The sequence below is a fragment of the Schistocerca cancellata genome, chromosome 1, assembly GCF_023864275.1.
Source record: "Schistocerca cancellata isolate TAMUIC-IGC-003103 chromosome 1, iqSchCanc2.1, whole genome shotgun sequence".
NCBI lineage: Eukaryota > Metazoa > Arthropoda > Insecta > Orthoptera > Acrididae > Schistocerca > Schistocerca cancellata.
The window spans coordinates 599,282,904-599,295,190 of record NC_064626.1 but is presented as its reverse complement, the minus strand read 5'-3'; the positions used below and the strand labels follow the sequence as shown (position 1 = coordinate 599,295,190).

The 12,287-nt window shown below is 42.8% G+C and overlaps 1 protein-coding gene across 1 annotated transcript in view; it reads right to left on the bottom strand.

Annotated features, from left to right (window-relative positions):
* The window catches only part of LOC126089446 (pickpocket protein 19-like), a 151,576-nt gene extending 144,309 nt beyond the window's left edge, over window positions 1-7,267 (bottom strand). The window contains exon 1 of the mRNA XM_049906913.1: window positions 7,158-7,267. Coding sequence (XP_049762870.1) covers window positions 7,158-7,267 — 110 coding nt within the window. The remainder of the gene's footprint in view (window positions 1-7,157) is intronic.
* Between the last annotated feature and the right edge of the window lie 5,020 nt (window positions 7,268-12,287).

Here is a 12,287-nt window from a genome sequence, read left to right as displayed (position 1 = left end):
GATAACGTAAAATTACTATAAGCTGGATGACAAACTATTTTTTTAAAAAGTCTTGTATTACTCCACCGCAATAGGAGCGTGTGATGCAAGTTTGGCGGAAATTTAATACCAAGGTTTTGCATGGACTCAGATGTATTCGAACAATTCTAGTGCGGATACGTGGCAACATACAATCTGGATCCTCTCTATTACTAAACCACGCATGGGTTATTGTGGACACAATGTATAAAAACATTTGTGGAACTCGAGCTTTTATCTGATGGTACTATCTTATTATTCTTTGAGTACGGGAGTCGTGGAGTATTTTGCTGCTTAATTCATGGACATACCATGGCAAACCACCCATGAAAGGGTGAAATGCCCAACAGAACTATCAATTCAAGTTACATTCTTAACAATTTATATGGGTTCGCCATGCAACATTTTCTATCTACTGGAGGATCCTGGTAGCTGATTCATGTTGAAATTCATCGAATAAACTTTTAGCTGTGGCAGATGATTCTGATGAAGGATAAGTCGTGCAGGTAGACTAAGCGTATTCCAGTAGCTTGCATGTCAATCACAACAATTTGCCACTGCATTCAGAGCACCAAGTTCCATAATATGGTTCCTTCCCAAGCTGTAGGGCAAAAGAATATATAATACACGTTATAGAAACCTCCAGAAATGCCTCAATTTGAGTATAGAACTGTTTAATCACCTTCATTACCTAGTTCTACTATAAACGGTGGCTGAAGGAGTACATAGTTTTAAAAACCCATAAAAAATCATCTGTGGTGAGCGGAATTGAGAAAGAATTTTTATAAATCGTTGAAGGAGACAATTTTTAGCAAGACAATTGAAAATATTCGAATACTCCATGACATTAAATTAATCAGTTATTGGGATGAGGATGGTTGTGGAGTGTGGGTAGACAATTTATCGCCAAGCCTGATTTTAAGTGGACTGCCATCTTACATTTAGAGTTTGTGGCTCTTGAGACGGCGAAGACTGCAGTACAGTTCCCGTAACCCGTTTATGTTGTAATGTGTATATGGGACCTATCAGCCTCCACATGTACTGTTTTCATTATAACATTGTGAAAACAGTTTGAAGACCCAAAGTTTGTCTTATGTATATCGACAGATTTATTTACTGGGTGAAGGACTGTAATCCATATGAGGTGACAAAGTGCCATCCCAACACGTTCGAAATATCTGGATATAAAACCAATAATCCATATAGTATAAAGCCAGTGCGCAAAGGGTTTTTGGTTTGATGAAAGACGTGATTGGGTGACAAATCAAGGACTTTGGAGTTTGTTGGGCTATAATCTAAAATATACACAGACTGGATAGAATCATGTGCCTCTTATGGTTGATGATTACCTGACATTCTGTTATGGTGGTCCAGACGAGGCTCCACATGTGGTACATCAGTTCATGTCCAAGGGACATATGGTTCATGCTACAGGCCAAATGAAAATCGATCTGTTTTGTCATGATAAATGGGTCATGTGCTGTAGTAGAATTGAAATACGACTCCACTTCCACTATCCATTGGGATGAGAGAAAGACATAGAGAGAGAGAGAAAGGGAGAGAGATAGTAGGTGTACAGGTATATATATTTGTGTGAGGAATAATTTGACCAGTATATCATACTGTTAAGTGTGTGTGTGTGTATGTGTGTGTGTGTTCTTATTTGGAGAATACAGATTTCAGCTTAAAGGTTGTAAATGAACTTCAGTATCATCTGTTAATCAGCTTAAAAGAAAATGATATATATAGTGAGATGCTATATAGATTGCACATACAAGTTAATTCTCCATTGGGCCACCGAGCTTACGGTTTTCTATGGTTTTCCTAAATCGCTCCATCCTTTCATAATCTGAGCTTGTGCTCTGCCTCTACGACTGCACTGTTGATGGGACATTAAACTTTTGCTTTTTTTGTACAGGAGAAAGATGTATTGTACACATGGTATTAACAGTATTAATTTTGCATGCAAAACAAAACATCTAGATAAAGAGAGTTCATGCCCTGCGATGATAGATATTCTACTGAAAGTTTTGTAATGCATGTACACGTTACATACATTAAGTTTTTTTCCTGCTGCTAGCCTTGATAGACTGTCTAAAACAGACTATGTATAAAGCATTTAATGAGTGAACAAAATAATTGATTACCATGCATCCTTTTTTATTTACAAAGCATGCCCTGAATCCCAAGCCCTGTTACAATAACTCATTGATTTAAATAAACTGGAAATGCGTGGTTAGACGTTTACATGAAAGCTCATACTACACTTCCACCACACACACCACACACACACCACACACACACACACACACACACACACACACACACACACACACAAAAACACATATGTAGAATAGATATGCTTCCTGCAACCTGGTGTGAGGAATGGTGATGCTGAAGATGTAGAAACTTGTGAGGCACTTGTTCAAACCAGTCTGTAGATCTGAAAAAAGTTGTCCTGGGCCCCACTCACTGTTTCCCCATGCAAACCAATCAATGGCTATATATCCTTGGACATGCACTTTGTGGGTCGATGCTGTCTGCTCCAGCACTCATGACGCTGCCAGCTCCAGAGTAATTGCGCATTAATAAATAGTAAAATGCATGAGCTAGAACCACCATCACCGATCTTTAGACTATCATTTTAACTTAGGACAGATGTGCTAGATCCATCATCTTAAATTTGTAGGGGGAGAAGGAGAAGTGGAATGAGGGAATGGGTGAGGGGAGGGGTATGACTAAGAGGGAGGGGGAAGGGAGGGGGAGGCAAGAGAGGGGGATGAGGTGAACTTGAGCTTGTATTTGTCCTTTCCCCTGATGAAAGTGATATAAATGGAATCCTATTGTCTGTGCCAAAAAGTGCCTATGTCCATTACTCATCTCAGGAGAATATGAGAGGTGAAGGAAAATCTGAGAGCATGTTTGTGTCCCACACTGAATGACCTGGGGTGGTATAATGAAGCAAAAGTACCCCTGCTGGACAATTTTCTATGATGCTTTGTCTTTGCAGGCTCCAGTCACGTCATTCGATTTCGGTAATACTTTTGTGTGACAGTGTTCTCCTTATGGGGATAATCTACGCTAGTTCTGGAACCCTGCATCATCTAACTTGACGACGGTTGGTTCCACAGTCTAATATAACAGTCGTGACACTCCATCTTGTTTTTGTTGCCTCCAGCGACTGCAGTGCCCCAAGTGGCCAGCAAGCGACACTTCAAATGTTCAAATGTGTGTGAATTCCTAAGGGACCAAACTGCTGACGTCATTGGTCCGCAGACTTTACATACTACTTAAAGTGATTTAAACTAACTTATGCTAAGAGCAGCAAACACACACCCGTGCCCGAAGGAGGACTCGAACCTCCACCGGGAGTGGTTGCGCAGTCCGTACATGGCTTCTCTAACCGCACGGCCACTCCGCACGGCAAGCGACAATTCGGAATACGATATCGGATGAATACGAATACTAACGTCTATACTGATTTGTAACAGTTTTTACAACAAGCATTGTATGTAGCGCCGTGAAAATCGACAATCGCTAAAAAAGTACACCACATTTGCGATTATTTAGCTTCCTAGTAGAAATAGTGGGAGATACAAAACGGTGCATTACAGGACAGTTTATTTACGATTCTCTTGTAACGTACAGACATTCACTGAGTAATGTCGCTTACGTTTACTAAAGAAAAGTTGCTTGCAAACATCAGAACACTTAACCTTTTACAGAAAGACGTCATGTATCTATCCAGCAAAGCAGAGTTTTATTCGCTACACTTTCAGTCCAATCAGTGAATGTGGAACGTAGGAAACGAATATGGAAACTAATACTCACATTACTTAATGTATCAAATAAGCCGCTACAACTGTAGCTTAAGTGGAAACCTCACAGACGTAATAATACGGTAACAACATTTGCAGCAGAGAGTGTCGTCCGTAGCTCGCGGTTAGTAGCCAGCATTACTGCCGCTGGATCAGTGTGTCGTATTCGATTCCCGGCCGGGTTGGGGATTTTCTCTGACCGGGGACTGGGTGTTTGTGTTGTCCTGATTATTTCATCATCGCTATTCGTGACAGTGGCTAGATTGGATTGTGTAAAAATTGGGATTTTGTACGGGTGCTGATGACCGTACAGTTGAGTGCCCCACAAACCAAACATCATCATCCCAGAGAGTGTCGTGACTGTATTTATCAGACTGCAGTTGGTTATTCGTCTTTTTTGACGGACACTGTTTCCATTGCTGATCCAGAATCAGTCAGTGTGATACTCCAAGGCACTCATCCACTGTGATTAGGCGGATGAAGAAGTCATCTGGATTGGGCCGACACAGTTGTAACTACCTCGGTTCGACAGGCTTTTTGAACGGGTGTGACCTGTAGCGGAAATCAGCTGGCGTAGATCTGTGTCACGTTCAAAATGTCGTGGAAGATGCTGGAAACTGATCTGTGTCTGATTTTCACTAGTTCCACCATCACCTAGATTGTGTTATGCTTGTGTTCGCTCTATTTCCAGGACATGGTCTGCCACGTAATTCTTCGTGGTGCAGTCTTGTTTGACCACGCTGGATGCGTCTAAGGCACCCACCCACTGCGCCACACAATAGTGGTGCATTGTTGCTTTACACTTCTAATAACTCAGCAGGGACTGTTGCGGCGTTGTTCCTCTTCAAACGTAGAAAAGGAATTACTAGACGACATCATTTCAGTGAGGGATTTTGGCTCTTGTAGCCGCGTGATATGGTACTGTGATGGGAGAATTTCAAAGCGTATCAAGCCACGAGACGTACTGGGTGGTTCAGGAGGAATGTCACATAATTTTTAGGTAACTTTACATGTGAAGCTAAACCGAAAAAGTGCCGTGAACATGTGTCCAGCTTTCGATTGTTACAGAACTGGAGCAGGCTGAATACGACACACACCCATGAATAATTATGAAGACAAGTGTGAATATTACTTACCAAAATGCCGCGCAGGGGCTGTGGTGGACGGAATATGGATGGGACAGATGACTGGTTTATTCTGCAAGAGGTGTGGGGGTTTTCCAGCAGTGAGGCCGTGTGCATGTCGTGCTTGAGTGTTGGATAAAAGAGGAAGTCCATTGTGTCCGTGAATACCGACATAATGCATATGTTCATCCATGCGGAATACGTAGACATGTTGTTTGTGTACAGGTACTGTAATGGCAGTGCCCATGTGGCAGTGACAGAGTACCAAACGTTACCCTGATCGATGAACACCTCGTGCCAGGGTATTTCCAAGTGTTTTCAAACATTACGTGAATCTGCAACACTACCCAGTGTACATGTAACAAAAGAATCTGAGGCCATCCAGTCAGTTGAGGAAAGGGGAGACATACTGCAATGGCACAACGGAGTCCCACCGCCAGAACACGGATCGTTAGGCGTCAGCTTGATATTCCACAAACGCGAGTGTGGCATACGTTAGATTCCGAGGGCTTTTATCCATTCCATGCAACATCTTTATCCAGATGACTCGGTAAGCAGATAACACTTTTGTTACACTACTGGCCATTAAAGTTGCTACACCAAAAAGAATGCAGATAATAAACGGGCATTCTTTGGACAAATATATTATATTAGAACTGACATGTGATTACATTTTCACGCAATTTGGGTGCATAGATCCTGAGAAATCAATACCCAGAACAACCAGCTCTGGCCTTAATAACGGCCTTGATACGCCTGGGCATTGAGTCAAACAGAGCTTGGATGGCGTGTACAGATATAGCTGTCCATACAGCTCCAACACAATACCACAGTTCATCAAGAGTAGTGACTGGCGTATTGTGACGAGCCAGTTACTCGGCCACCATTGACCAGACATTTTCAATTGGTGAGAGATCTGGAGAATAAGCTGGCCACGGCAGCAGTCGAACATTTTTTGTATCCAGAAAGGCCCGTACAGTACCTGCAACATGCGGTCGTGCATTATCTTGCTGAAATGTAGGGTTTCGCAGGAATCGAATGAAGGGTAGAGCCACGGGTCGTAACACATCTGAAATGTAAAGTCCACTGTTCAAAGTGCCGTCAATGCGAACAAGGAGTGACCGAGACGTGTAACCAATGGCACCCCATACCATCACACCGGGTGATACGCGATGACGAATACACGCTTCCAATGTGCGTTCACCGCGATGTCGCCAAACACGGATGCGACCATCATGATGCTGTAAACAGAACCTGGATTCATCCGAAAAAATTACGTTTTGCCATTAGTGCACCAAGGTTCGTCGTTGAGTACACCATCGCAGGCGCTCCTGTCTGTGATGCAGCGTCAGTGGTAACCGTAGTCATGGTCTCCGAACTGATAGTCCACGCTGCTGCAAACGTCGTCGAACTGTTCGTGCAGATGGTTGTTGTCTTGCAAACGTCCCCATCTGTTGACTCAGGAATCGAGACGTGTCTGCACGATCCGTTACAGTCATGCGGATAAGATGCCTGTCATCTCGACTGCTAGTGATACCAGGCCGTTGCGATCAAGCACGGCGTTCCGTATTACCCTCCTAAACCCACCGATTCCATATTCTGCTAACAGTCATTGTATCTCGACCAACGTGAGCAGCAATGTCGCGATACGATAAACCGCAATCGCGAGAGGCTACAATCCGACCTTTATCACAGTCGGAAACGTGATGGTACGCATTTCTCCTCCTTACACGAGGCATCACAACGCCGTTCAACTGCTGTTTGTGTATGAAAAATCGGTTGGAAACTTTCCTCATGTCAGCACGTTTTAGGTGTCGCCACCGGCGCCAACCTTGTGCGAATGCTCTGAAAAACTAATCATTTGCGTATCACAGCATCTTCTTCCTGTCGGTTAAATTTCGCGTCTGTAGCACGTCATCTTCGTGCTGTAGCAATTTTAATGGCCAGTAGAGTAGAATTTCGGTAAGTAATATCCACACTTAGGCCTAACTTCAAAATTATTTACGGATCTGTGTAGTCTTCAATCCGCTCCAGTTCGTAAAGATCGAAAATCGGAAGCACGTTCGTAGGACTTTTCCGCTTAGTTTCACATGTAGAATCACCTCACAAATTATGCAATATTCCTCCTGAATCACTCTGCAATTACGTAATTTAATAGTGAATACTTTACGACTGGAATTCGTGTGGAGTGGCTGACCTGGCGAGCAGCGGCAGCGCGAGGCGGGCGACGACGCGCCGGCCGGGGCAGACGGTGACGGCGGGGAAGGGCAGCGCGCGCAGCGGCCAGTGCGTGCTCTCCACCCGCATGGCGGCCGGCGCCCGCGCGTAGCCCCGCCACGCCTCCGCCCCCACCAGGGCCGCCAGCAGCGCGCTGCCGCACACCGCCGCCGCCCACGCCAGCCTGCGCACAGCCTCTGCTCACTCCACGGCCGACACATTCCGAGCCTGTGCAGTCTGCATGCGCATCCACAGTTACAAATATTAATACTGTAAAGACAAGTACACACTTGGATACAAAATCGAGCGACTGTCTGTGGATTGCAGAAGGACTGTCTGTAGACATCTTACTAGACAATGTATATACACTGTCTAGGTACTTTGTATCGTGTACACACTCGAATGCCTTATGTCTCGATATTTGCTACTTACGGTTGACCTAGTTGGGTTTGCGGCTTGCGGGTAGTGAAAAAAATAGAAAGAGGAAACGTTGGTGGAAACGTGATCTGCTTGTGGAAGGGCCTCGTTTCGGCTATAATTTACTTTCGACTTTTTTTTCACAATCACTGATATTGAATAAACAAAAACAAACATAACAAAAAACCGTTTCACCTTTTCCCACACTGCCTAGATAATAACAGGAGACAATTGCTACCAGCGTACCTACACTATTAAATGTTGCGACGGGAGTCAGAAATTCTGCGATTTTGTCGAAAAAGCATGTGTATAACCAAGAAATATCTCTCAGCTGTCGATATACAAAATCGCTCGATTGTCTACAGATACTATCTAGGTACAAAAATCGCTCGACTTTGTGTATTAGCGAGCAAGACCTTTTAATTATTGTAATCTAATTTAAGCCACATCACTGAGCATCGATACCACCTCTGCAAAGGCTGGAGCCCTTGTTACATCACACTAAGTGTGACTCGATCGTCTAAAGAAAAAGTAAAGAGTGAGTATCATCAGACGTCTGCCCCCTAGAAGATCCTACTGAATGGTTACTACTCTAGAGATCATTCTTGACAGAATAAGTCCTCAACATAATATACTGGTAATGGATGCAGCTGTGACCTTCATCTGTCATGAATGGCTGTGGATGATCCCTACGTATTGCTGCACAACAGGCGGATTGGTGGTCGGGGGAGCGGGGGACGGAGGGGGGGAGGGCAATGTACTATACTGTACATCATCACTTTCGATAAATGTAGGCAGTAACTGAGGGCCACGTGTTACTTAAGCAGACACTCATCAAAAGTTTAAGCTTATAATTCACTAATAAACCGCTGCAACTACATAACGCAATTTAGCCACATCATAAGCTTATTTCCTCGCAATAATTAGCAAAGGTAATTGGCCTACTACGAGAAGACGCGGCACAACAAGACACAGGATAAATATACGAGACTATGGCGTGGCGTGGACTGAGAATCACTGATCACAAGCCAACATGAAAAGCGAACGCAATGTTTATACTCTCGTCTCAAATGAAGAATAAGTTGAAAGAAGCTTAATGATTATCATAACAATAAACAATTTTTACCAGGCTTCGACCCACGTGGCGCAGTTGGCAGCGTGCTATCCCCACGTCGTGGCAGCAAGAGTGCGCTTATACAAGAATCTGCACCTGCCGCGCTCTCTGCGGAAGCTGATATTATGTCAGTGCCCACCACTCCAGACGAAGCGGGAAACGAATGCGTTCATCACTTGTATCAGGGTCATAGATATTCCTGACTCAAACAGCTCGATACGGGAAGGAGCAAAGATGGCCTTATATGCTCGCATCGAAATGCTTAAGCCGAAGCGGTAACCACCTGAAGTATCTATATACATGCTGCCAATCTTTTATTTCAGAGGTTGTGAACGCACAGCCACCTTTTCACATTTGGCACTATATGACCTCGTAGTTGCCTACTTGTACAGTCGTGCTCAAAAGTATCCGAACGACCTGAATTGCAATTCGCCTGATTCGCATACAACCCTCATAACGCAGCTGTCTAGCAGGTCCTCTAATCGCACCTCAGTACAGTCGTTTGACTATAAAATGGTTCCAGCAGATCACCACTAGAAAACACTACTCTGTACCGCAATAACTCAAGATGTAAAGTAATACCACGATACTACAAATATCAGGGAACACCTTATCACAGATAAGACTGTCTTTAAGGCTCGTAAGCTCACATTTATTACAACAAATGACATTCCTGAAATGTTACCACTCTCACTATTATGTCAGATAGGTAATGCACGAAGTAAGTTCATCGTATTCATGATTTCCTCTTCAAAGTAACATACCGTACTTATTATTTAACAACAAATGACATTAAAAATTTAAGTTTTTCACGAGCTGATAGTTGAGAATATGTATGAACTTCAAATGACACGACGAACCGTCTCGTTCTGCATGTGGATTCAAACCCAGGTCATGCAGACTAAGCAAAAATATCGTGACTGACGGAAACTAACAGTCATTCCTGACTAGGCATACAGAGAGTGATATACCTCGATTTTAGACAGTGTCAGTTGGGAAATATCAACTTTAAATTACATAACGTAAACATTTTTAACGGACGCGAATTCCTACAGAACATCTATTGTCTCTGTTAGCGAACTACGAGACATATTAAATATTGCTTCTTCACAAGTAACTTACTTGAAATGCCGTGAGGTAAAGCTTTGTGTTGGACAGGGATTCGAACCCAGAATCTAATCGGATTGTTATCGAAGCACAATCAACTGTGACATATTCCGATATTTCTCGGCAGTAGCAAGATGTTTTAACTGAAATGACGAGAAACATTAATTTTTTCCTTCCAAGGACTCCAACCCGGCACCTATCGCTGTTATATTCTAGAGAAAACGACGTTAAATATGGGTTTGTTACACCAGCAGCGACATGTGAGCATGTTTGAACTAGAAATAATATGACGAAGAGTTCAGTGCTGACTGATAATCGAACCTGAAAAGAACAAAATGCCACAGTAGTTGGCCGTTTCTCCACAAGCGACTATTTTGTGTTGAGCAGTGAAGGGAATTATGTTCTAAGTTCCATTAGATTGATAACGTCAGCAAACAGCAGAATCGCATTTAAAAACTGTAACAGTGAATATTTTTGAACTCGCGACGTTTTGTCTACAGTGCACTGCACTTACCGTTACACTGCGAGCTGAACCGTAGCTACACCACCTTGCGAAGTCAATAATAATTCTTCCAGAACTTTCGCATTCCATGGTGTTATGAGATAATGCATAAGGCCGGAAGTAGACGTCTGAGAGACAGACAGTTACAGCTTTTCTTTTGCACTACACGACGTTTTAAACAGACAGATAGCGCAATAGTGCAGCTCAAGTGGAAAGGAAAATTTCCAATTTAAATTTCAACATCCTACACTGTTGGCAGTTCTGTGTAGGTGGCAGTTACGTGATTTTATTTCGGTGATTACAAAATAGAGCCGAATGTATGCACTGGGTAGCCGAAGCAGCTAGTTCATGGCGATTCGGTCAACCAAGTAAATGAATGTACTGAAACGACTACAGGGAGCCTGTGTGTCAGAATTCTCAACCAGTGTGGCGCAACGGCGTTACAGTAGAAAAATGAGTCCTAGCAAAGATCATTTGGTGGGTTGTTGGATTACTGGTAGATTTGTATACTGATGGTCTGGGTTCGATTCCAGCTTCTATCAAAGATTTTTGATAGGGAGAGACAGATTCTATTCTCTTCTGGCTACGCCAAGTGAAGAAGGTATAATGGCACTGTGGTCTGAAATTCACATTAAACATGATATTCCTTCTCTACCAAGTAGACATTAAGTTGAACCACAATAAAGTCAGGGGTGGCGACATGTAGAAACTCTATTACCAGTAACCTTTCTTATACTAGTTATTTATTACTAGTTATTTATTTCTAGTGACGAAACTAACGCTATGTAGGGTCACAGGACACTTATTCCATCTTTTATTTGAGCTTCTGTATGTCGATAAAATTGGTTCTGAACTGGGAATGCAACTCAGACCACCCTTAATGCGGAATTTGATCCCTTCGTGACAATACAGCTCGACTGCAATTTGTTGTTTGTTCAAAACTGCAGATTCTTCAACATCTCCACATGTTGCGCTTGAATGGGTTCGAATCCTGGCCCGGTACTAAAGTTTCATTATATATTATCAAGCTCTAGCAGGAGAATACCTATCTCCTAGTGCATAACAATTTTGATTTTTAATGTATTTTCATTCGTTGTCAACACTGACGCATCTGACGTTTTTGACTCCCAGTGAGTCACAGAACTATTTGCGAGATCACTGTAAGTTCAAGGATGCTATTCCGAGCTGCTGGTGGAGAAAAATTCGGTAGCTGACGTTTCTTTGTGTGTAGTCAACAACGATTTGTGCGGGGTTCGTCTACCAGTCAGCACTGAACTCTTCGTCATATTATTTCTAGTTCAAACATGCTCACATGTCGCTGCTGGTGTAACAAACCCATATTTAACGTCGTTTTCTCTAGAATATAACAGCGATAGGTGCCGGGTTGGAGTCCTTGGAAGGAAAAAATTAATGTTTCGTCTCGTCATTTCAGTTAAAACATCTTGCTACTGCCGAGAAATATCGGAATATGTCACAGTTGATTGTGCTTCGATAACAATCCGATTAGATTCTGGGTTCGAATCCCTGTCCAACACAAAGCTTTACCTCACGGCATTTCAAGTAAGTTACTTGTGAAGAAGCAATATTTAATATGTCTCGTAGTTCACTAACAGAGACAATAGATGTTCTGTAGGAATTCGCGTCCGTTAAAAATGTTTACGTTATGTAATTTAAAGTTGATATTTCCCAACTGACACTGTCTAAAATCGAGGTATATCACTCTCTGTATGCCTAGTCAGGAATGACTGTTAGTTTCCGTCAGTCACGATATTTTTGCTTAGTCTGCATGATCTGGGTTTGAATCCACATGCAGAACGAGACGGTTCGTCGTGTCATTTGAAGTTCATACATATTCTCAACTATCAGCTCGTGAAAAACTTAAATTTTTAATGTCATTTGTTGTTAAATAATAAGTACGGTATGTTACTTTGAAGAGGAAATCATGAATACGATGAACTTACTTCGTGCAT